Source organism: Hippoglossus hippoglossus, chromosome 24, assembly GCF_009819705.1.
Source record: "Hippoglossus hippoglossus isolate fHipHip1 chromosome 24, fHipHip1.pri, whole genome shotgun sequence".
Lineage (NCBI taxonomy): Eukaryota > Metazoa > Chordata > Actinopteri > Pleuronectiformes > Pleuronectidae > Hippoglossus > Hippoglossus hippoglossus.
The window spans coordinates 3,315,530-3,341,553 of NC_047174.1; the positions used below are offsets into that span (position 1 = coordinate 3,315,530).

The 26,024-nt window shown below is 43.9% G+C and overlaps 2 protein-coding genes across 11 annotated transcripts in view; both read right to left on the minus strand.

Annotated features, from left to right (window-relative positions):
• Nucleotides 1–1,096: 1,096 nt before the first annotated feature.
• LOC117758542 (dihydropyrimidinase-related protein 5-like) lies at nucleotides 1,097–16,796 on the minus strand. 2 transcript variants are annotated; one of them, XM_034580304.1, is made up of 14 exons: nucleotides 16,658–16,796; nucleotides 10,859–10,964; nucleotides 9,805–9,954; nucleotides 5,178–5,336; nucleotides 4,081–4,260; nucleotides 3,845–3,913; nucleotides 3,578–3,622; nucleotides 3,417–3,492; nucleotides 3,174–3,330; nucleotides 2,934–3,075; nucleotides 2,680–2,822; nucleotides 2,369–2,576; nucleotides 1,689–1,866; nucleotides 1,097–1,604 (listed from the first exon to the last, which is right to left on the minus strand). In XM_034580304.1, exons 2-14 carry the CDS (start codon nucleotides 10,958–10,960, stop codon nucleotides 1,519–1,521), a joined length of 1,695 nt encoding a protein of 564 aa, XP_034436195.1. In that variant the 5' UTR covers nucleotides 10,961–10,964; nucleotides 16,658–16,796; the 3' UTR covers nucleotides 1,097–1,518. The 2 variants fall into 2 exon arrangements, with proteins under 2 accessions (XP_034436195.1, XP_034436194.1); XM_034580303.1 differs by lacking the exon at nucleotides 16,658–16,796 and having other exon boundaries at nucleotides 10,859–10,987.
• A 6,286-nt stretch (nucleotides 16,797–23,082) lies between these two features.
• dnmt3aa (DNA (cytosine-5-)-methyltransferase 3 alpha a) overlaps nucleotides 23,083–26,024 on the minus strand; it is a 36,752-nt gene continuing 33,810 nt past the window's right edge. For 6 of the 9 annotated variants that reach the window (XM_034580299.1, XM_034580290.1, XM_034580297.1 and 3 more), the window contains 9 exons: nucleotides 25,769–25,952; nucleotides 25,548–25,632; nucleotides 24,837–24,982; nucleotides 24,620–24,710; nucleotides 24,382–24,530; nucleotides 24,127–24,212; nucleotides 23,963–24,032; nucleotides 23,460–23,578; nucleotides 23,133–23,274 (listed from right to left, as the gene is read on the minus strand). In XM_034580299.1, the coding sequence (XP_034436190.1) occupies nucleotides 23,133–23,274; nucleotides 23,460–23,578; nucleotides 23,963–24,032; nucleotides 24,127–24,212; nucleotides 24,382–24,530; nucleotides 24,620–24,710; nucleotides 24,837–24,982; nucleotides 25,548–25,632; nucleotides 25,769–25,952 (1,072 nt within the window). Of the gene's footprint in view, nucleotides 23,275–23,459; nucleotides 23,579–23,962; nucleotides 24,033–24,126; nucleotides 24,213–24,381; nucleotides 24,531–24,619; nucleotides 24,711–24,836; nucleotides 24,983–25,547; nucleotides 25,633–25,768; nucleotides 25,953–26,024 lie in introns of all 9 variants that reach the window. The other 3 variants (XM_034580298.1, XM_034580295.1, XM_034580293.1) reach the window with 1 other exon arrangement.

The following is a 26,024-nucleotide window of genomic DNA, read 5'->3' on the forward strand; positions in this document are numbered from 1 at the left end:
TTGATTTTCTAGATTTTTCTTACTGTCAATAAATCCCAATGAAAAGACTAAAAACAAGGAATAAATTGGTCCCATTAACAAATCATCTGTACAGTCAAAGCCTCATATTGCTCATTACGTGCCATGGAGGTAAAATATAATAAAATACACATCACACACAACATTTTTCTTTGCAACCATTTCCACACACATTGTAATTTATTTTGAGTCGATCCCTCGAACAAGCTGCAGAGCTGAGAGACTCAAACAGTCGGATCCAGTACCGACGACAACATGGGATTTGTTGACAGTAATAAAAATATAAAAGATGGCTGACTATGCTTTAAAGCTGCTCAGCCTGTTTACAGATACTGGTGATCGTCATCGTTAAGATCATTTTTGGGACATTTCTTTGTGCAAATGAGCTGTTTAATGAGAATATGTGGGATTTAAAATAGTTCACTGCATAAAACTGTGTGAGCATATTTGATTTCACTTTGTTTTACTCACATTTTGATAAACATGACCCTGGTGTTTGCAGCAATGATTCCTCTGTTTATGTTCTTACTCTGATCTTTAAATCACACGCTCAACATCCTTCTTTTAAGAAACTGAACTGACGTCTCCTCAGGGTCTAGAGCACCTCGCGAGGTCGATAGATACCAGGATACAAGCCGTGGTTTCCATGACAGCAGCTGTCGTGGGACCGGAGCTGAAGGAGTTCAAAGCCCACAGGTTGTATTGTTCCACTGAGGCTACAGAACCTGCTTTGTTACAGGTGAGGCTGGGATGTTTGTGGGGAATGTGTTGTTCAGTCAGAGGCAGTGAGGTATAAGGATGGATCAGCTCTTACTGCGAGTGTAGCTGTAAGATCACACGGTTGAACAAAGCAGTTGGATGTCATCACCACACGGCACAGTTCGTCCATTGGAAAGAAAAACACTGTTAGAGGAAACCCACGGTGCGGCAGGAAGCCGAGCACGGCGGGCGGTTTAATCACAAACAGAATCCACACACACATCGTCATGAGTCTAAAGCTATGGTGTCTACAGTGAACTGTACGCTTGTGTGTGTGACGGGGGTATAATAGATATGTCACTGAATCCAGTTATTACTATTTTTTAAATAATTCGTTCGACATCACTTCAGTTCAAACCATCAAAAACTGTACTGGTTTTGATCTTTCACAGTTTGTTTAGTTTTTTTTTTCGCGGGATACGAGCAGGGTGATAATGAGCAGACTTCATCAATGTTAGCATGGTCAGCTGGAATTTGGCAGAACATTCAAATTCATAGGTAGCCCTTCACTCTCGTGTAATTAATCGATCAGTCACTCCAATTAAGACACAAATTAGATTTGTAAAAGTCACTTTGGCAAATCTTCAGTTAGTTTGTCAATAATCGCAGACAAAGCGCTGGAATTTATTTTTCCCCACTCAACTTAAATTCTGCGATTGAAAATCAGTGCAGTTTTCCTGGTTGCTCAGAAATATACAAAACATGGAGGAGGCTCGGACGGTTGGAGGTCGTCACCGGCGATTACCAGATGCCACTGGAGCGCCCGCCGGGAGGGGCCAGGATCCGAGCAGAGGACCTCTTGGGGATGTGGTCATCCACCTGGGAGCCTGAGAGAAACACACAGAGTTTAGTTTCAGTTACAACAAACAAAATACACAAGGATTCAACTAGTCAGTTGTATTGCCGCCTACCAGAGAGGCTGAAGGACGACTCGTGAAGGTCGCGGACGCCCTGGTGCGCCCGGGGAACGAGCTTGTTGGATGAATCTCCATCGATTGGGCCCAAACCGAGCTCCTTCTTCATAGTGTTCGCCACCATGGCCACGTCCCCAGAGTATGGATCCCTGTCGACTCCTTTGTAACCCTGAGTCTAAATCAAAGGATTAACCTCTTCAGTACACACACATTAACTATATACAGTGGATACACACAGACAAAGGGTCAGATCAGGGATTTTCTTTGTCCGATTCTCACACAAATCATAGATATTCTAAATGAAGAAACTGATAAAAGAACATATTTAATAACTTGCAGAGAGCACATCAAGTATTTCCCCACCAGTTAGTTGTATAAATTATCTAGTGCACCTAAAATAGAGCAGAAGCAAAGAGGCTGTGACGGAGCTGCAGATGAACAGAGTCAGCGTTCGGAGGCAGCATTAAAACCCTTTATAAAACTGTTGAATCAGTGGAGTTAGACAGTTTGATGGGCGTGTTTGCTGCAGTTTCACCGTCAGCTGACAGCGCAGCAGAAGCCTTGTTACCCCAGTTTACTTTTCGGGAGCACTTGCAAATGCAGTAACATAAAATATTTACCGTCGACCTCTTTGGTGATGATAGAGAGACTGATGTGAATGAAAGAAGCGAACAAACCTTTTCTCTCTGCACCATCTTTTTATAGAGGTAGTCAGGGAAAGTGCGCTGCGGGTAGAACTTCCCAGATCCCTCTGCGCACATGAACGCGCCATTCTCACACACCAGGCGTCCGCGGCTGATGGTCACCAGAGGAACGCCGTGGCAGCGCAGCCCCTCGTACAGGTTGAAGTCTCCGCCCTGCACCTGCGTGCTCACAGAGATCGTCCTGCACCAACACAAGAGCCATTAACACCAGTCTTTGTTTTGCACTTAATCAAACAATCGTGACAAGTCGAGGTTGACTTCAGGTTTGAACTTTAACTACGTACTTTGTTGCATCTGGATCCCAGACCACCACATCGGCGTCTGCCCCGGCGATGATGCGGCCCTTGCGGGGGTACAGGTTGTAGATCTTCGCAGCGTTAGAGCTCGTCACTGCCACAAAACGATTCTCGTCCATCTTTCCTGTAACCTGCGGGTAGTGATGCATTAAAAATATCAGAAGAAATTCACTGACCCAAATCCCCCAAAATGTCAGCAAAGTTTTATTTGCAGATTAATGTGTGTGTTGGTGTGTACTCACCACTCCTCTCTCCCAGATGACACTCATCCTGTCCTGGACCCCAGCCACTCCATGAGGGATCTTGGTGAAGTCCTCTTTTCCCAAAGCTCTCTGCTTGGTGCTAAATGGACGGTGCTCCGACGCCACGACGCTCAGAGTGTCACTGGTAACAGGAGACGCGTGATTAGTTTAAGGGAATGCATTATTTACAACCCCTTCAGTTTTAGAGCCACTGTGTTTGTGTAGCTGCCGTGCACATACTTGCCCAGCAGGCCCATGAGGTAGTTGGGTGTGTTGGGGTCGAGGCGGAGAGGAGGGACGATGACGTGGGCGGCGGCATGTGACCAGTCCTGGTGGTAATACTGCATCCCATTCAGCACCGCGTGAGCTACTGTGGTCTCTGCATGCACAACCTTACCTTGAGAGACAGACAGAAAAGAGAGGGATGTTTATCATCTCTCTTTATCACTGTCACCAACTTCATGGGCTGAGCTGGCGACTCACCTTGGATCTTAGCAGCACTGATCATGTCCCCAGCAGCCATACTGGACACGTTCACCAGGTAGATGGGGCAGCGAGCCTGCAATCACATTGGATCCATTTATTTATCACTGGCATACAGACACATGAACAGGATGTAAAGATCTGATGTCAGGCGTGTTTACCCTGTTGGCAATGGTGACGGCTCTGTGAGTCGCCTCAGACTCCAACTGGAGTTAGAAGAAACACAATCACACAATGAGACGTTTTAACAAACACTCTTTATACATATGTTTTGTCAAAATCAGGCTTCCCTTTCACATTTCTATTGATATGGAAACAATAACCTCAAATCCCTTAAATTTATGCTTTAATCAATATTTTAAAAATCAGGAAGAGAGTAGGCCAAAATCTAAATTGAGATAAAATAAATACATCTGATGTTAATTTACCTCTTCTGGTCGACTGATCTCGATTCCCTCTGGTCCACTGATGCCCAGATCCAGAGCTTCTTTGGCCCCCTGACAACACACACACACACATCAGCATTCTTTCCATTTTAAAAACACATTTTAATCTGTATTTGCTTCTAACTTTAATATCTCCGATCATGTTCATCAATGATTTTACTTTCACTTTGTGTGGAGGATGGAGGGAGTAAGTGTGTGTGTGTGTGTGGGTTGTGCACCTCAGCCACCAGCTCTCCGTTCTCGGCGTGGACGCGTGCGATGGCCCCGATGTCCTTACAGGTCTGCAGCGTCTGGTAGAGCTCGGAGTCCCGCAGCATCATCATGTCTTTGTAGGCCATGAACATCTGGAAGGAGTTCACCCCGTGCTCCCTCACCAGGGTCTCCATCTCGTTGCGCACCTGATCGCAAGGCAGAAGGTCACAGGTTTGAATCCCAGCTGTACGTTGTCAGTTGGAACCCTCACAGGCAGACAGGGACGTGCATTAGGCCGTGGGAATGTCTCTGTGTGTGTGTGTGTCGGTGTGTGTTTGTTATATGGGGCATGAAATGAGATTGGACAGCAGCCAGAATGAGATCACACTGACTTTGGTGATTATCACAGACTCGCAGAGGAATTTGCAGCACAGGAAAAATCTGTTAAATTAACTCAAAATGCAAAGAGGAGATATTTGAACTTTACCAAGTAAAATGTTAAAACAATAATAACTTTGCTGGAGTAAAAAAACGTTTAAAAGAAATCATTAAAATAGCAGAAGTACTGTTGCCAAAATTCAAATGAAGAAAAATATGATTAAATTGTCACCTCATCTATATTCCTCTAATTTTGTACAGTAGATAATTTTATTGTCATCTAACGCAACATTTGTGATTATAAAAGTAAACAGACTCTTCTCTTTTAAATAAATAAAATTAAAAAATGAAATGTATTGATATCAGCCATGGAATAATATAATACGTGCCCTTGCTTCTTTAATGATTGATTTAAAACCGTAAAAAAACATTTTACTGTCGACAGTAAGGTGCAGCACATTCTCCGAGTCAGCAGATGATATCGTACCGACACAGAGCCAAAGGCTGTTGGCTCGTTGAGTCATAGAATCTGTCTAATGTGCCCAGTGAGCATGTGTGTTAACCTACTTCGTGTAAGGTTTAATCTAGGTCATTGCACCTGTCACACATAAATCAAAGTGGTTTGGCTGCTTTGTAAAAAATAAAAGACAAAGGAGAGAAAGAGTAAAGGAGGAAAACTGTTTATAAAAGAGAAGTGTTTCCAGGCTGATCATTGGTTGAAACCCCCCCCCTGTGTGCGCCTCACCTTCGGGCCCCACCAGGTCACGCCAACATGCAGAGCGTAGTCACAGCACGCCTTGGCGTCGGCCAGGGCCCTGCACTGCTCGTAGGCGTCCAACAGGGAGCAGTGTTGTTCAGGCAGGACCAGAGCCATCACCATGGTGGTGCCACCCATCAGAGCCGCCTGGGTGAGGTGAGAGGGAGGGAAGGGGTGAGTTAGGGAGGGAGGAAGGGAAGAGGGAGGGAGGGAGGGATGGAGGTAGAGAGACAATGGGAGGCAGTGGGAGAAAAAAGAGAGATTGATGAGAAAGGACAACAATGATTCTACTGTAAAGAACAAAGACTGTTGTGAGCTATGAACTGTTTCCTCATCATCATCGTCCGGTCTCGCAGTTACTGTTTAAATAAACTGATGGACGGACCACATGTCTCTCCACATATGATATTCAGCACATAAACATGTTGTTTGACTTTAATAATCCCTCTGAGGAAACTTCTCTCGGTTCTTGTAGCATTAAATACTTATTTAAGGAAAATATTGGGAAACGGAAATTTGTCAGAAAATAGTAGTTAGTAATATTGACTAAACTATGAATGTGATATCTCTTATAGCTGCAACTCCAACACAGCGGAGAACTGTAAGAAAATAGTAAATATGATGAGGAGGAGGAGAAGGCGTTGACTGATGAAGAAAGGATGAACATGGAGATAAGGGAACGTTTCGAGAAGGAGAACTATGAGAGGAGCTGACAGGCTGGAAAACGGACGGAGAGAAGGGAGTTGTCTGCAGTGACGCGTCTCGGTCGCCTGAATGGTAAATGCACTTTTTGCGTCGCCATGACAACAGATAACTGCTCAGCCATGTCTGCCGCGTCCCCGCCCTCCACCACCTCCTCCTGCCACCGTGCCACCGTGCACTGAGACGGTCACACCAGAGACTAACAGGGATATTGCACCGAGGACTGATGTGCGAGACAGGAAATGAACAGAGGAGAGCTCTGGTGGCAGACGTTGGCGCGTTTGAGTGACAGCTACAGTGTCCAACAAGCTATTAGGTTTCATGTTACCATAGTAACCAGTCAGAATCATCTGCAGTGTCAGCATCGAAGGCCTCTGCATATGTAATGTCATTGATCACTGTCAGGGTGTGTAAGTGTGTGTGTGTGTGTGTGTGTGTGTGTGTGTGTGACGGAGAATCAGGCAACACACACAGAAGGGGATTGTGGGATTTAAACTGCTTGTCTTGAAAACCTTGATTGAAATTTACTGCCAGTGCACGTCTCCAGAGAGAGGGATTGTTTCAGTGGAAAAGGAGAAAGAGAGAAGGGAATGTGTTCATCACTATCTCTCTGTTATCATCGGGACGAGTGGGCATCTTCATCCGTGTGAAACAAGGAAGATGTCTGCTGGTTGAAATCTCTTTCTTCCTGTTCTCTGTTATTGGAACGACAGTCATTGAGTAAACATCCAATTTTAGACTTTTAAATGACAGAACTGATACGTCTGGGTGAGCGGAATGAAGCCACCAGCAAACTCAGTGTAGAAACCAGAACAACCAGGTCTGACAGGAAGTATTTGAATAATAGTCTCCACCATGAAGTTAGTAGACATTTCACTGTTTTATGTTTTATCTAATCTCTCTTTATCCAAATCCATCACAACACAAGAATGTGACTTTTGTTCATACCCACAGAATCTATTTCTGATACTAGTCAAGATGCCCTAATCACCCAAAAAATATCAAATCACCCCAAATTACTAGAAAATATCAGATAAATATGATTTCACCTCTCAGGCATCAAGAATTGTATTGCATTTAAAGACACCTTAGATTCTAAGATTATACTTTATTCCCTACATAATATCAACATAATGTAGCGCTGGAATAAACAAACACAGAATTTAGAGACATTGCCGTTCATCCATGTCAATAATTAAGAAATTAATGGAGCAGACAGTCGCACATTTCAGTGGTTTATAGCCTCTGAGAAGAAGATGCAACACATCTCATGTGAGAATTATGCTCTCGAGGTCACGCTAAGTGAAAGAATGTTCATATGTTCAAAACTCCCCAAAGACATTCTTTAATTTAATTTGAATCTTAAAGTTATTTTGTATTTAAAGCATTTATTATCTAATTTAGATGTAATGTAATGTTAAACACTTTGGAGTCCTAGTGTTGAAAATATCTCTGTTCATATTGTCACACCACAGTGAATTTATCATGTTGTATATTACACTATAATACACTAAACCCTCATATCATCTCATGTTCCTGCTTTTAATCTAAAAGCCGTCCTTCCTCTGGTTCCTCCAAAATATCACAGATCATTGACGGCGGACCTAAAGTAGATGGTGACACATAAATCCCCCCCCGACAATGTTTTAACATGGATGCCCCGCTCTAATAAAGACCCCCAACCCCTACTGTGAAGATAATCCCCTGACAAGAAAGTAAAACAGACAGAGGAGAGGCAGTGAAAATGTGTGTGTCTGGGTGTGTGTTGGTGTGAGCGTGACAATGTGAGGGAGTAAAAAAACAACAAGCAAACACACAACTCACCATATCAATGACAGACATTCATTATGGTCATTAGATGTAGATAATGGTTCATTTATGTATAAACCGTAAAAGGAAATAATCATTACTTGCAACTATGGTTTGTGAGTATGCAGTGAAATGTATGATTTCATATAATCCATCAATCTATCTACTTGCATCACAAGGAGAAAACAAAACTTTCCATATAAAATGTTGCTCTGCTGGTGCTGTGTATGCATGAGAGAGGGGGAGACAGGGGGAGACAGGGGGAGACAGGGGGAGACAGTGACTGAGACATGACTGATCTGAGAGGATGAGAGAATCCCTGTATGTTGGAGTCGGGAGAGGCTATCAGTGTCAGACAGATTACCACAGCAGCTCTGTGATCAGCCTCTATCAGCAGCACTCATACTTCACTTGACAGAAGATGTCTGCGGCGTCTGCCAGGAAACACACTGCCGCGATAACGACAACATAATGAAATGATGCGGTCCAGTGAAGTCGTTCGGACACTTTCACATTGATCAGAGAAAAAATGTTTTTTATCAAACCGTTATTACAAAAAAATGCAATTGAGGTTTGATATTTTTACAGTTTAACCATGAACTTTAATATGAAAATGAACAAATGCATGTATAAACTGGTCTGTGTCTACGGTCCATATTACTTCTTTGTACTTTCGCAGCTTTAGACCCTTTTATACAATTCAGCTCTTACTGCAGATCAGTGCGAGTTTTTCTTGGGGTGGGGGGGGGCATGGGGTGAGACCGGAGGGGATAAAGCGGAGCGAGAAAGAGAGGAGGAAGGAAGGAAGGAGGGAGGGAGGGAGGGAGGGAGGGAGAGCAGGAGATGGAGCAGACTGTTACAAAACGATGGGAGGGAAGGAAAATAGTTTTGGGGTTCATCACAATTGCACATGAGCTGTTGCCGTGGTAACTCAGTCACCATAGGGACCAGACAATACTACCATGGTCACATATACGCTTGCATCCACACACGCACGCATGCATTTGCTCCCTCAGATTTCACTAACACAGAGTGGGGGGGGGTTAGTTGCCAAGGCAGCGAGGTTAGTGGGTAGGGGTTGGTAAATGGGGGGTTGCCGGGGTAAAGCTGGCATACGGAGGATTCAATCTGCCCCAAATTCCTCTCACCGCACTTCATCTGACATTCCATTAGACTCGTTTCACTGAGGCTCCGCGCCGCAGAGTCCCTGCACTTCACTTTATTCACCAACAAATCCTCAACACACACACTGGTGGCGGTTTGAAAATGAAAGATACGCGAGGTGCTTTAGATCTGCAGATAATCAGATGATCTTCTTAGACTACATCCGTACTCATACACTCTCGTTTTTAAGATGGTGTTTCAAAAAACTAAATCTATCTCCATCCACAGGAACATTTTTAGCTCCGTATCAGTATTAATCTCCATCAATACTACCACACTATTCAACTCTATTAATACAGCCCTGAAGTTTGATTAAGGAAAAGATAATAGCTTCATAGTCGCTTTCTCCTTGTGAACAGAAACTGCCACGCCTTCATACATCCAGTGCAAAGCCCGTGACTACAGCCTCCAAAACTACGCCAGACGACAACAGCAATAACATCAAACAACATCTTCCAGAACATGCCCGATGCTGCGGGCAACAATTAACACGCTCCCTCTCTTTTGAATTATTAAATCTCCTAATTATTAAATCCTCCTCTCTGCTCCGAGTCTCGCGGTGATCACTGGAAAATATGCAGAGCATCCATCGGAAATTAGCTAATAAACCCCCGTATGAATGAAGACTGAACGGCTTTCAGCTGCAAACGTGTGACAGCTGTTTGGGTTTGCATCACACAGGAGCAGCGAGAGAACGCACGTGTGGTCATTGGCCTCGATGATGAAGCTGAAAGCGGGGGACGGATATTTAAATACAGACGAGACAGAGAGAGAAAGTATGTCTGTGTGCTACAGCTGTCTCTGGAGTCTAAATGTGTTTGATCATAGGTCATCCTCTGCTTACCTACTGTAGTCATAACACAGCCGAGTGTGTGTCTGTGTGTGTGTGTGTGTGTGTGTGTGTGTGTGTGTGTGTGTGTGTGTGTGTGTGTGTGTGTACCTTGGTCCCACTGTAGAAGTCCTCCTGGATGCTGGCGTTCATGAAGGTCTGCTCCAGATGCACACTGGTGTCTATGCCGCCCGGCAGCACCAGCTTCCCAGAGGCGTCGATCACCTTGGCCCCGCCCGGTATCATCAGCTCTTTTCCAACCTGCCGGGGAGAACACCATCACACACATCACACAACTCTATTACACATTGTACAGTCACCTCCACCTTGCATTTGAATAGGACTGTCGTGGTGCAGGAAGAGCCACTGTCACGCTTTTAGCATTTACCTCCATCACTTTTTTTGTAATCAAAAATCCCTTAGAAGTAAGCTGGTCATCCACTAACCAGAAAGTTGTGGTTTGATCCCCGGCTCATTCAGTCCACCTGCTTTAGTGTCCTTGGGCAAGATACTGAACCCCAAATTGCGCCTGATGGCTGATGTGCATGAAAAAAGTAGCATGTAGTTCTGCTGTGGGAACACGTGTGTGTGAATGGGTGAATGTGGTTTGTAGTGAAAAGCGCGTTGAGTGCTCATTAAAAATAGAAAAGCACAGTATAAGAACCATTAACTCAAAAAATATAATACTACTGGTAGATCAGAAGTTATAATTAAGTACATGTCCGTAAAATAGCTATTTTTAGAAGCAATATAAAACCACAGACTGAAACAATGACAAAGAGTAAACCTGTATTTTTTCACAGGTTGGACTCGAGCACCTTCTCACATCAACGCTGTTTTTGTGATATAAATAGTTGCATGTTTCAGCAGAACTTTAAAAGAGCTTTGATTAAAATGCATCGTCTTCACATGAACCGATTCCATGACAGCAGCCCGGGAGCTAATTTTAGCGTCTGCTGTCATTGCGTTCAGCGAGTCCTTCGTTCTCCTCAGACTGTTTTATTGTGAAATGAGTCCACAGGAACAGCTGGGGATATATATGGGGGGGCAAATGTGTCGGTATACATACTTGTGTGTGTGCCTGAGGTGAAATAGAGGTGACAGTCCTGGTTGTATTCTAACGTGTAAGACAGAGTGCATGCTAACGTGTGTCTGCGTGGGTTACCTGCTGAATGATGCCATTCTCAATGTAGACGTCTGCTTCCTGGGTGAAATCATCATTCACCACCTTCCCTCCCTTGATGAGGATGCGCATGTTGGCAGCCATTGTCCTACAAGATGAAAGAGAAGGCATTTCAAATTATAATGTTGGGAAAAAGTGTATATTGCCACGTGGATTTAACCCGGTAGAGGTATCGGGTACTTTCAGCTCATTATTAAAACCACAGCTTGATTAAGTCTGATGAGACTCAACAAACTGAGAGGAACCTTCCACAAACATTCCTCTGTGTGTATGTGTGTGTGTATTCTGCATGGATGCCTGTATGCAATGTGTTTCAGGGGCAGAGCACAATGGTTTCCCAGTCACGCAGAATCAACTCAAAAAGATGGGGGGGGAGAATAGAGGGAGGAAGAGGAGAAAGGGAGGAGGGGAGCAGGAGAGAGAAAAGAATCGTGAGGGGAGAAAAGATCTGGAGCCTGAAATTTGTTCCTCAACCAGATGGGACCAAAACGGGTTCACCGGGATTTTGGTTTTTCTGTTTCCTTTAAATTTTTTCTTGTATAATCCAATATCTTGCATGGTTGCCTGGTAGATCGATAGTCTGAGTCATAATAAGCCCAGGACTCCACTCCCAGTGGTGGAGGTCACTGCTTCTGTATTGAACAGAAATCCTCTGGGATCAGGTCGGACTCCAGTGGAGCTCAGAGAAGATCGAGGGGAAACGAAGGGACAGAAAGAGGAGGAACAAGGAGATGGCCGTGCAGACATGAGTGGTAAAGTGATTGTGACTGCGGTAAACAAGGCAGTTGTGGTGGTGGTGGTGGTGGTGGTGTGTGTGTGTGTGTGTGTGTGGGGGGGGTATGGAAAGCATTGCCCTAAAGGCCTGGCAGCCATGATAAAAGAGTGGTTTCCCAGGAGATGTGAACTGGAGTGCTTTCACTGGGGAAAAGGGGCTACGGGCGCGCGCACACGCACACACACACACACACACACACACACACACACACACACACACACACACACTGACACACACTAAAAAACATACAACGGCATGTATGTCATAGCATGGTGAGGCATACTAATGCAACTTCATGACCGATTTGCAAATTTGAATCTATATTATTATAAAATCGCCACACTGACCGATCACTGTAGTGCCCCCATCAGGCGAGTCAGTGTAATGAAATACTAAATACAATCAGTTGTATTCAAATTAGTGCTCTGTTGTTAAATCCTGATGTTATTACCCAATATAAAAAGAGGAAATTGTCAACTTCACAGAAACAGAGCAGTGTCTCCATAAATTGTCTGGCATCTGTAACTGATATTTAAAGAGTGAAACTGCTGTTGTCACTATTTTCCAGTCAGTTTGGTCCAAACCCACACAGCTGACTGACAGTGTGTGTGTGTGTTTGTGTGTGTCTGTGTGTGTGTTTGTGTGTGTCTGTGTGTGTGTGTGTGTGTGGGATCGGGAACGCTGACTACACAGGCCGCTGCACCGGACACTGCCGGCTTTGTGCGTCTGTGAGGACTGTAAAGCCAAAGGAAATTAAAGTCAACTTATATAATTGACATTCTGGACAGTGACACCTTTAATACTCACAATCACACGGTGAGCCCCCCCAGCTGCTGGCAGGGGGGGGGGGGGGGGATAAAAACCACCGTGCCCTTGTGGGTCATCTGTCAATTACTCCCTGTTATACTCTCACATGATGGATGATGCCAAGACACTGTTACCATGTTGACACCCAATTTAAAATATGCATTTGTTTTACAAGGTGTATGAAGGTGATGGACAGTTTATTCCCCCCCCCCCCCCCCCCCCCCCCAGCGGATCCTCACATCCTGAGAAGCAGGAACCAGGAAATGTCAAATTAGTTTAGTGGACCAATAGCCTGAGTGATGTGATCCACTGAATCACAGAATATTAGGAGATCAGCTTTTCTAATATTACATTTTTGGTCCTTCGGTGACATCTCTAGATTAGAGACGCTTATTACAGATGACGTGAATCGACGTGAAGGGATTTGACACGATGTGACGAAGGTGACGGAGGAGACGTGAAGCTCACTGAGGTGTTTGTGAGGAGCTGTGAGGTGACATGATGGAGTCTGAGGAGACATGAGGACACAACGTTAGGAGGTGCAGCTATTGGTCCACGTTTGTTCGTGCGGGCGTCTTGGTACGTCGAAGCCTCGAGGTTACAGCTACACACGCAAATGTCTTTTCACACTAAAACACAAGACGGCTTCGTGTGGACAGGAGCGTTGAATCAAACGGGGAAGAAAAATTAGATTTTATTACTTGGAAAAACGTTAAAGTCTTTAGTCTTTAGCGGCTGCTGCTCCTGAATAATGCGAAAGACCACCTGGCTGTTTCACTGCAGGTCGACAGAGTGAGTGTGAGTTCACTTTCTGCTGTGTCATGGTGGATATGACAAACACCCACAGAAAAATACACACACACAGACACACACCATGCAGCATTTCACACTTGCCCCACCAGCTGCTTCAACACGCGCACACAAACACGCACACGCACACACACACACACACACACTCACACACACACACACACACACACACACTCACACAGACACACAGCCACACCCTCACTCCTCTGCTCTCTGCATGCAGACGGTTCTTTAATGGGGTGTTAATTAATAATGAATGTGGAGCAGCAGGCAGACTTAGTTCAGACTCTCAATGTCACATCATCACAATGTCACACACACACACACAGACAGACACACACACACACACACACAGGCACACACACACACACAGCTGCATGACAACATACTCTGGTCATGTAGTTACATCCACACCCACTTCACAGTTTATGTTTCAGATATAGATCAACCCTCGTTGTACATGAGAAGTGATTCTGATTCTTTGTTGAGGAATAAAAACTATTAATTCAGACCAAAAATTAATTATTAATTAAAATTGCAGAGGCAGTGATGCAGTCATAAATAAAGTGGAAATCCAGATAAAGACTAAAATCTTCTGCGATGAAGAAAAGTAAAAAAAACCGATTTCGGTAAAAAGTCTTCATGTTTAGAAAGAGCTTCAATCTGACATAGTAGCTGCTGAAATCCTCACATGTCTGTTTGTGCACAAGTGCAGACGACATGTGTGGCACGGAAACATGTGTGCGTGTGTGTGTGTGTGTGTGTGTGTGTGTGTGTGTGTGTGTGTGTGTGTGTGTGTGTGTGTCGTAAGTGAGAAGAAAGGAGCAGACAGCTGCTGACTCCTGCTTGATCTGCGTAGTAATCGTCACAGGGAGGGATAGTGTACAGTGTGTGTTTGCACATGAGTGTGAGTGGGTATGTGTGTGTCCTTGTGTTTGTGAGAGAGAGAGAGAGAGAGAGAGAGAGAGAGAGAGAGAGAGAGAGAGAGAGAGAGAAAGAACTGCAAAGCTATTTAAAAGTCAGAACAAACGCGCATCAGACAAATTTACAACCCAACAGAGATAAGAATAGACATTAAACACACACACACACACACACACACACACACACACACACACACACACACACACACACACACACACACACACACACACACACACACAGTGGGTGCCGCATGAGAGTGAATAGAACATTAGTAAATCACACACACAGATAAACACAGTAACCACATAACTAACTGGGGCATCACTCCTGAGGATTAGGGGCATCTCTCTCTCTCTCTCTCTCTCTCTCTCTCTCTCTCTCTCTCTCTCTGTTCACTCTTATCATTCTGTAGTATCTGTACTAGTGTATTTTTGTGGAAGATGTCCGGTTGTCTCCATATTTCAGCTTACACAGCATATTACAGCTTTTCTTTTTAACCTTTGACCTTTCGTCTGACCTGTCCTGTCCCCCCCCCCCTCTCTCTGGTGCCACCTACAGGCAAAAAACAGGATGAGAGGATGTATGAGACATTCACTGAGCATATTTAACTTCCTGAGAGGATGAATCATTTTGATTTCAAATGACCAGCGGGCGTTTCAAACTTGATTATCTCTGCTGCTGCCGTCGAGCCCTAAAACTGATTTACATGCTCACAGCAAATGCCCACGTTTTCCGTTTGCACCGAACAGACGGATGTGTTCACGTTTACCGACGACCATACATTCATGCATAATATTTAATATGCATAGTATTTTCAGATATGGGCCGGTTACAAATTCAAGCAAATATAATTTACACGTCTAGTATGTTTACAAGGAGGGGTGTATCGATGATGGCAGCCCCCAGGGGGACAACGTCTTGGTGCGCCTCAAACAAAGAGGACGTTGGACGATCAAGCAGCATCTGATTCCTGTTCATTGCAACTTGTCCCTTTCTGGAACAGCTTGTTTTAACGCCGCCTCAGAGTCAGAGCATTAAGGCTCCATCCACACTAACAAACCTTCATTATAAAATCGTTTTTAACGCTAAGACGAGACGAACGTTTTAGCTCCATATCAGAAATATTCCCCATTTATGTCAGCACCTGAAATCACAAATCACGTGACCACCCATGTTTATAATGGAACAGATGCATAGATACAGGAATATAACATGAGTAGGCCGAGAGTTGCATCATCTGAGTAGGATCTGAGTATTCAGCTCCCGGTGATGCACCGATGATCTCATGATCCTCCTGAAGGACCCTCCAACAAACGGTGTGAAGGTGTGTGTGTGTGCGCGCGAGTGTGTGTGTGTGTGTGTGTGTGTGTGTGTGTGTGTGTGTGTGTGTGTGTGTGTGTGTGTGTGTGTGTGTGTGTGTGTGCCTCTACACAATCATATCCACACACCAGAGCAGGTGAGTGTGCGTGAAACAAGACAATGGGAAAGGGATGAAAAACTGGAAATCATGTCACACATCAGTGCAGCAGATGAAGGCAATAGCTGTGTAATGCACACACACACACAGGCACACACACACAGGCACACACACACACACACACACACACACACACACACACACACACACACACACACACACACACACACACACACACACACACACCAGCAGGCTCGTTTGTATTCAGGACCACTCCTGCAGACCCTCCTCTTCATCACCACCGTAACTCGACATATTTGGTGGAAGAGAGAAAAACCTATAAACGAACGGCAGACTTACATAACGGGCAACACACACACACACACACACACACACACACACACACACACACTAACCAGCTTATTGCAAAGATGGGACACCACGTACACACACACACTCAAATATTGCACTGAGCCTTATTGCATCGATGGCATGCCACAAACACACACACACACACTCACACACACACCGGGTTATTGCATTGATGGCATGCCACACACACACACACACACACACACATTACACTGAGCCTTACTGCACCGACGGCACACCACACACACACGCACGGACACACACACACTTCATCACCACACGGACGCTACCTTGCAACGTACGATCGGTTATTTAAAAATAATCTTTCCCTGGATTAATGTGAATTTAATTCGCTGTCATTCAAACTGAATGAGACCAGACGCCCATTCATCGATTCTCTTTCACATTAAAAGGTTGAAAAGCATCGTGAGAGAAAATATGTAGAAATAAAAACAGCAGAAATCTAAATTAGCTCCGTGATATTACGCCAATGTGACGTCAGCGAGTGGCGGAGTAACGGTCACTTGCACCTAATGAGATTCGAACGCGTTCACCTCGCGAGTCTAAATCTGGACATTGGAGATAAACCCGTGAAAGAAGAGGGACGTCCTCCTGCAACGTGGTCAGACAGACATGTGGACGTGTGGACATGTGGACGTCTCACAGCGGGTCTCACCTGGTGTCGTGTCCGCTTGTCAGAGCCCCTCCGCCGGCCTCGCTCTCTGCTCCTCTCCGTTGCCCGGCAGCAGCAGCACAGTGCGCGCGAGCAGCTGGAGCCGCGCGAGCCGCAGGATGCCCCGTCCGCTCGGCAGCCGGCGTCCGGCCAATCAGGGGGCCGCTGCAGCCCGAGTGACGGGGAATCTGACCAATGGGAGGGGAGATGTGTCCGCAGGGCAGGGGCGTGTCTCTCGCCTCCCGTGATGCCTTCACTTGCTCTCCGGAAATTTGACGTTTCTGGTTTTTAATGAGTAATCAGTGAAGTGCAGGCGAGTCAAGCGGTCAAATTCTAACACGAACCGTTATATATGATCCCTGTATGTATAAAGAAATCTATGTTTTAGACATATACAATATTACAATAGGGTGAATCCTGCTCCACAGTATTTTGTTTATGTTTTATGCTTTGCTTATGGGTTGATTTTTAAGTAATCTGCAACCATGCTAATCAATATAACGTCATGATTTGTGACAAATGCTCTTTGTCAATATTCATAGATTCCTTAGATATGATGACAAACGAAGAAGGAGCTTTAATAAAAATACTTTTTCAACAGTGTTTTTGCATCTTTAAATAAAGTTCTGGCGCTAAGAGATAAAGGTTTTTATACCTTATATGGATTATACACTTTACACTATTCAAAAACGTACCCACACATACAACGTATTAATGGACTGTATTATTATATTATTATAATATGCAAACACTTTAATTGTTTAACTGAGGACATTGTAATCATATGTTTTTGATTGAGTTACGTTTCTAATTTCTTCACATATATATATTATTTTATTTCATTTAAGCAATTTGTCGTTTTTACTTATTTACCTTATACTTTGTCTCTTCTACTGTGACATGTTAATTTTCGCTTAGGGATCAGTATAGTAATTTCTTATTGTTAAATAGTGTTGGATAATACACCCATATTGTAAAATGTATCTTCAGCATTAACCTAAAATCTGATTGATAGTAAAAATCTAATCATAAAAATGTAAAATTCTGTAGTATTTTATTGGCAAAGATGTAAAGATGTAAAATTAATAATTGTCTCGATTTTGTTCTGCTTTTGTTTCTCTAAATAAGTTATGCACCGATCGATCTCCACGACAAAACATCAGTCAACAGAAAAATAAATAAATCCCATTCAGTATTGAGTTTGATCTTCTGATCTGCAGCACATGAATGCTGCACTTTCATCAACAAGTGTTTACCAGCAGCACGTGAAGGCAACAATATGGCGCTGAGGAGCCTCCGTGTGGAGACACGCCCACCTGACAGCATGGCAGACTGACCCTGGAGAGAATCCACACGTAGAGATTAACAGAGGGAAGAGCTTTAGAGACCAGAGCTCATGGATATCAATGATAATTAATAAATACGTCAAGGTTCAGTGTGTAGGATTTAGTGACATCTAGTGGTGAAGTGTCGTGTTGCAGCTGAGTACCCCTCATCTCTCACAATCCTTGCTGATCCACAGCAGAGTCTGAGGAGAGAACTGACATCCACCAGTTAGATTAGATGTTAGGAACTTAAATTAAGTTTTGACTTGACAGGTTATTATATTTCTCACTGACACACACACTCGCACTCACTCTCACACTCACACTCACTCTCACACACACACACACACAGTTGAAAAACAAGCAGCATTTCAGGCTGGATCACAAGAAACAGTCCTTTTTTTTTTATTCACGGTTCATTTCTTACATTGTTCAAGTACAAAGTTAAAATGCTTTTTTAATTAGTTCATATTCATACAAGAGTAAAATAATAATAGTGCCTTTTCATTACTACGACAAACTTAAATACAGTCATTGTAAAGACAAACTTGATTTATATTCCTAACAATATATTTTTCTTATTTTCAGATAAAATTTTAGCACCTTTTGAAACACCACCAGTTCCTCCTTTTTTTCCGAAAAGCTCATCTTTCATTTAGTCCATGAGATGAGTGTCTGCATGCGCCACAGCATTGTGTGTGTGTACGTGTTGTGCGTGTGTCTCTGTGTGTCAGTAACAGTGTGTATTTGTGTGTATTCGTTTGTGTATCAGTGTTTAAAACAGCGCATCACTCAACCTAACAGCTGTCGATGTAGGCGAACATAAACACCATCACCGTGTCACCTATCATTTAGAGATATCGACTCCATCCCTCACGCTTCTGACCGAACTGCGCTCTCAAAACAGACACACACTGAAGTGACCGCTGCAGACAAATCTGATGAAAAGAAGCCAGTGGTTCACAACTGGGATTCTGGGTTTGTTGTCCCTGTTTCAGGAAAGTTTACTTTTCCAAATTCAAACTTTTTAAATACAAGTTAAAAGAGGGAAGAGACACCACAGGATCATTTTATATCTTATTGCAAGGAGGTTATATTTTTACCTCTTGGTTTGTTTGTCAGCAGAATTACACAAAACGAAGGTAGAAGGACGGGACACGGGCCAAGAAAGACCCCATTCCATTTTGGTGTAAATCTGGACTGAGCTTTGGATCCACAGATTATTTAACTTCTTTAATTCCGAGGCATTTTTTGACCTTTTCACCAATTTTCCAGGGAATCCGACATCACTTCAGCTCATCTCCTGTTTGAGAGCGACTGTCCTTTGGCTCATCGCTTAAAACAACCATTTCTTCATTGCCTCCTTGGATACAATAGAACAAGTCACTATACTAACTGTAATATATGCTTTCTCGAGCCTCCCTCTCTCCGCTCTACAGGCTGAGACTGAACTGAACTGAGCACCAACCTGGAACAGTACACACACACGATAACAGATTATTATTGTAATATTATTACCATTATTTTTATTATCTTTACTCCCTAATCTAACATGAAATCAGAGATTACACTGACTGACTGACATGCAGCACCTGGGGGGGTGAGGTGGGAGGGGAGGGGGAGGGATTTCAGTGTGGGGGGGCGGGGGGGGGGGACCGGGTAGGGGTTGTGAGCACCAAGCGACGCGGGGTGGTGATGTCACACCCGGTGGTGCCGTGGGAAGCCTGATGGCAACAGGCAGCCGGCAAATCCACAGTGTGTATGCTTGTATGTGTGTGTGTGTGTTGGTGGCGTGTGTTGCAGAGAAAGGAAAAGCGTGAATGTCTGCACCATATTTGTAGCAAAATGTGTGTGTGTTTGTGTGTGAGTGTGTGTTTGTTTGTGTGTGTGTGTGTGTGTGTGTGTCTGTGTGTGTGTATGAGAGACCTGCAAGAGCACTGTAAAAAAGAGCAAAGTTTAAAAAGCACCAGACTGTTGGTTGTAAAAGCGGAGAGTAAACTTGTCGGGAAAACATTTTGAACCTGCTGGTTTACTGTTGTTTTGTGTTACTGTGTATTTGTGTGTCTGTGTGTGTGTGTGTGTGTGTGTGTGTGTGTCCAGTCGTTAGCTGGTATCTGAGGAAGGTCAGAGGATCAGAAGGCTTCCTGGGAGAAAAGGATTGTTGGTCGTCTGAGGACCAGAAGCACCAGACTGAAAGTGATGACAGCCCTGTCTGAATAAAACACACAACTGTGTGCAGTGACGCGTACACATGGCGTTAAGGTGTGTATCATCTCCTTATTGTTTACCTGCCTATGCCCGTTCAAGGTCACGAAGGGGCTGAGATCCTCCCAGCATGCATTGGGCATAAAAGAGGTTGAACAGTTGCATCTGTGTTGTGTGAGGAAGTATCTGTTATTTATTCAGGGCTGTCTGTTTCAGTCACAGGAAGTAGAAAACCAGCAGAGAGTCTACAAAGTAAAGGTCCGTCTCTGGTTTCACTGGACGTCGCTGCAGAGTTTTGATCCCTACGAAGCAAAGTCGAGGTTTTAACTTCAAGTCACGCAGGACGACAACACTGGAGCTGAGGCGCAGGAGATAAATACGTGTTCAGGACCTACACTTTGCAAACTGGAATTTAGTTTGAAAGCTGCTCTTCAAGAATAATCTCAGAGGATGAGTTAAACCTTATTGACAGAGCCAAAGATTAAAATATTTTTGATTGCAAAACACGTCTAATAGTTTTGATTTTAAAATCCAGAAACTTTGTTCAATAGTGTTATAAGCATGGCCAGAAATACAGAGATGTAAATCTGTTTTTTAATATTTGATTTCATTGTTTTTGTGTCTGACAACAAGCTAAAACAACCAAGATACTAATTGTCGTTTTATTTTTTAGATGTTCACATTTTTAACCACAATTCATTTTTTGTTGAAGGGCCATTGTTTGACTACTGCAGGTAAAAGATTTCAAAATTCAAAAACCACTAAAATAAAAAGCAATTTCTAGAAAGAAAATCTAGAAAGCAGACTTTAAATAGAGTAAAGTCAAGGTCACAAAGATAAGATGAATAAATAATCTGCAGAATGTGGCAGACAAAATTCAAGCCGTGCTCCTGATGGGTAAAAACAAGCTGCTACAGAACTAATGACCTGATATTTACACTTCACAGTAGCTGGGTTTTGGGTTGAGATGCAGGGTAGTCACTCCCAGCCTAATGCAATGATCCCAGTAAGTTTTCCTTATCATCTACCACCACCTGGTGACGTCTCCAGGGACGTTCACTGGGACTAAATGAATGCAGACGATAAAAAACTCCAAACTGTTGTTAGCTGTGAGACCTAATGTGAGAAACCTCTGCTACGTTCACAAACAGTATCATTCCAAATTTGCAGCATTAAGATGAACATCACAGTCGTTGGAGCAACAGTAAAGAAATGCAACCCAACAGCACGTGTACAGCATAAAATAAACACAAGGTAAAATACCCATCGTTAAAATGCTACAGTATTTCACAGCAATTAACTCAACTTAATATACAACCACTGCCTAAATATCCCCATATTCAATAGTAGTGTGAAAACCTAATAAAAGCTGATGATTTCATTCTTTGTCTTCATTATGTTCACAATATTCCAACACGTCAGAGACTTTCCTACTTCAATCTCACCTCTGACGTTACTTTAAAAGTGTTTTCATGACGATATGAAGAATATGCCTCGTGTATATTTGAGTATGAAAACGAATTGGATCGATAGGATGCAGATTGGTGAGGTGAGCTAGGGCGTTAGCATTCGGACCTTCTAGTTTATTTAGGTATTTTCTTGTTGTTATATTTGAATGTAAATCACTTTGCATTGTCTCGTTGTTTAAATGTTTATATACAAATAAACTTTGCCGGTATCACTGACCACATTTCAGCTGGAATTCGTCTTCCTCAGGTGAAGGTTTAAACATTTTTCGACGCTACTTTACCAGAAAAACCCGTCGTTTACCTCGATCCCTGAGGTTTTTACTTCCAGAGCAGCGTTTCCTCCAAGAAGAAGAGTCTGATTGAGTCCTAATCTCTTTGGGAAACTGTCCTGCCAGTTCTTTCACACCAGATCTGACAAATCAATGTATCCTGAAGCCTCACGATCACCTGGCGTTGCATCTACCTGCGAATAATCGTTTAGTTTGACTCGGGTTGGGAAACAAAACTGCAGCGACTGAAACAACCAGAGACTGTTCAGTGTCTAAAAGCACCAAGGACTGTAAAAGTGTTGTATTAAAGTGGCACCATTAGGACTCTTATCACTGCCTGACCAGCACCATGAGCATTAACTGGAGTGTGCGTGTGCGTGTGTGTGTGTGTTTGTTTGTTTTTGTATATATTTGTGTTTGTTGCACTGTAATATACCAGCAGCACTGTCACTACACATGAATACAGTTATGGTTCAGAGGAAAATCATTGGTGTGTTGATGTGTTCAGAGCGTTACTGTATTTAAAAACAAAAGAAAAGTCAGGGCGTCTTGTGTTAGCTTTAGCGCCCCCTGGAGGTTTGAACTCCAGCTGCCACCACAGAGTAAAGCCAGAAGACATCAATTTCAAGGTTGGACAGGAAGTTCGTGTGTGAAGATTTACAGTACAGAGACCCTGCACCAGTTTGTGTAAATCAATGACTGTTTATAAAGATGGAAAACCCCACAGCTCTCAAAGGGGAAACCAAAACGTCTTGATATGGCAGCTCCACCCCCCCATCCGGCTCAAAATGACACAAAAAGCTCAAGATGGCAGCACCAGCACATATTCGGCATATTTTGGATAAATGTTTGTTAAGTAGGAGGAAGTGGAGACGCGGCGTCCATCTTTATTATCAGTCATTGGCGTAAATCAATGGAAGGTAGCACCAGGGGACTAAGGTCAGCCAGTGGCCTACAGGTGTGTGTGTGTGTGTGTGTGTGTGTGTGTGTGTGTGTATGTGTGTGTGTGTGTGTGTGTGTGTGTGTGTGTGTGTCTGTGTGTGTGTTAGTGTGTGTGTGTCTGGTCATCCTGTGTCAGCCAACCTTCATGTACAATCTGTATACAGTGTGTAGTTGTAGTTGTGTGTTTGTCATTACATGATGTTTATGTGTGTACGCATGTGTGTGTGTGTGTGCATGACAGAAAGAGAGAGAGAGAGTTGGTGTGTAACTAGTTGCAGGCGAAGAACTCCTTGAGTGGGGCGAAGAGGTGCCTGATGACGGGGACGCTCCAGGAACGTCCCAGCAGCCTTTGCCTGGCCAGACGACTCATGTTGGACACGTCGGTGTAGTGGACGGGGAAACCGAACACCCTGGAGACACACGGGAGATTCAGGTATTTGACTTTCACGAGATTGGTGGTTGTAATCAAATGTTTAAGAGCTACAGATTTCCTTCATGCATCCAATTCTCCTATTGATTGAAGATGAAGTTTATAAAAGTTACCTTTTTTATAAATCACTCATTAGAGACGTAACACACACACACACCACCGTACCTCTCCATCTCCGTGCACCAGAGGATGTCCTCCTTGTTGTCCATGTAGACGGGGAAATGCTCGTCTTTCCCCTGCTTCACAGAGTTGGAGCGTGTCGTTATCGTACGCAACTTCTCAAACTAGAATTACCATCCAGAGCCAAACACATCACAAACACAGACACACACATGCTGTTTGTGCACCAGCTTTGAAGATTCGGAGGATTCATATGAAGCATTAAAAACAAAAAAACAAAAGTAGAGAAAAAGTACAACAGTAGAAATATATATATATATATTCATATATAGAGTCGACAAAGGGAAACGCTTCTGAAAGTAGAAAAACCCGAAAGACATTTCCCCCTTTTTCTATTTTCATATGTACAAGACATTTTTAGATGCTGCACATTTACACTCTTTATGTTTAATTATAAGCTGTAATTTGTGACTTAAAAAGAGTTAAAAAGTTAGATGGCATAATGATAATAATCTCTCACACACGCACACACACACCCAGGTGGTTACCTTGGCATGGCGCCCATGCTCGAGGCACTCCTGTAGGTCCAGCCTGTCATTCACCATGGCTGCCAGGGGTCTGCCACAAGGAAATGAAGGTGAACAAACTAAAAAGTAGAAAGTTGTGTTCCAATGTTTTTTATTGTGTGTTTGTGTTTGTAGGTTTGTATCACCTGGACATGCCTGGCAGGTTGCCCCAGAAATAGCGAGCGCGGTGCGCGGCCGAGACTTCCTTGGCGTCGATCATTATTGGATTAGACTGCAGACAGACGACAGGGTTACGTTACTGTTTCACTGAACATGAACATCTTCCGTGGGAGACTCCTCCGAATGTCACACTCCTCTGTTTGTGCAACCCGCTTCAGCTGAGTCGGTATTTAAATGTGTGTGTTTTTGTAGCTGTACTTCATTTGGCTTGTTCACCGCACCTCTAAAAAGCGAGAGATGTCCCGTTTGTCGCTGACTCCCATCGCGACCACGTTCTCAAACAGCCAGAAGAACGGCCGCTCGTCGCCGGGCTTCGGTCGCGCCTCGTGCAGCAGTCGGTAAAACTCAAAAAACAACCGGCCAGTTCCCTCTGCAGGAGGAAAAGAGAGAAAGCCTTTGTGGTGATAAGTAAAAAACAACGACAACGGAAAGACCTTGTGACCCAAGATCGCTTCGTACCGTAAAGGCCTTTGCGTGCAGGGTTGACTATGGAGAGGTCGTTACAGGGGCTTCCTCCTATCACCAGATCAAAAGGTCCCCACTCGTCAATCTGACGGATACAACACAACACGAGTCACAACAAACACAAGTCATAGTGTTGCTTTAAATGCATCGTGTCTGAATATCCACAAATCTCAGATGACCATTATTTGTCGACGAGGAGAATGTCACCTACATGTTTGCGGGTTACGTTGCGAATGTCTCCCACGTACATGATGCGTCCGTGGTGTCGTACCAGGCCGACAGTAATGGAGTCTTCACACACCTCAGACGCCACATACTTGTCGATCTGGATGCCCAAATCCCTCAGCACCAGCAGACCTGAGTAATGGGTTGATCGTTTCAGTCATTTACCAGAGAAGACGAATATAAATACGTATTTAGCCTCTTTCGGCCTCTGCCCTGTTTAGTCTGACAGAAACAACGATTTGAAGACATCACCTTGAGCTCTGGGAACTTGTGTTGGATGTTTTTCTGTATTTTCTGACATTTTATCGAGTAAAGTTATTAGGTTTAAACAAGTTGAAAAACTTAAACTAGGAGTCTGGAGCCCGGCTGGCGGCTCTGTGGGAAACTTTGTGGCTCTTGAAGCAAAACGCTGACGTGCTCAGAATGACAACGCTGATCGAGTGTAACGTTATAAACCAAAGAAATTGAGATTCATGCCGAAGGGAGACATTAATGTGTTCCATCCACAAATGTAAACCTCATGGTGGCGCTAGAGGAGAAGTCAGGGGATTAATAGAGTCATTAGGAATCATTATCTCTGGAGCATGAATGTCTGAAGAAGACATTTCCCAGCAGCCCCCCCCCCCCGCTCCAGACTGACTGACGTTGCCTATTAATAGTGAATTAATTGCTAGTTCCCGCCAACGTGTTTATTTACCTGTGGCAATGCCGTCAAACAGAGAGAGGACTCTGATTGGCTGTCTCTTCTCCGCCGCCACTGGAGGATACAACTTGGCTGGCTCCTGGAATAGAGAGTGAAGAAGAAGAAGAGGTGACGTTCTATATTTCAGAGCATATTCACTAATACTATAACAGCTATTCTTTATATATATATATATAATCACAATTGTTTGATACGTATTATCTGTATTATCTTACGAAGTCCTGTTCGTGGTTGTTGGCGAAGAAGTGCTGGAGTCTGCAGGGCCAGTCGTCCCGTCGCCGCAGTAACCCGTGGGTGTTGCGGGGGCCACACATGTAACAGTTCCAGGGGTCTTCTTTGATGGCTATCGCTGCTGAGCCGGCTCCGACCAGCAGATCCACACACTCCACACAGAAACACCTGCACACACATGGGGTGGGGGGGTGGGGGGGGGATTCATCAGGTTTCCCTTGTGGTTTGGATAAATTAAAG

What these genes read in the sequence shown, in the direction of transcription:
- LOC117758542 (XM_034580303.1), bottom strand. Translation starts at nt 10,987, where the DNA reads ATGCCTTCTCTTTCATCTTGTAGGACAATGGCTGCCAACATGCGCATC. An exon ending in ACTTCTACAGTGGGACCAAG is followed by an intron (nt 5,337 to 9,804) that starts GTACACACACAC and finishes CACCTCACCCAG; the next exon opens with GCGGCTCTGATGGGTGGCAC. An exon ending in TGGGATCCAGATGCAACAAA is followed by an intron (nt 2,577 to 2,679) that starts GTACGTAGTTAA and finishes GTGTTGGTGCAG; the next exon opens with GACGATCTCTGTGAGCACGC.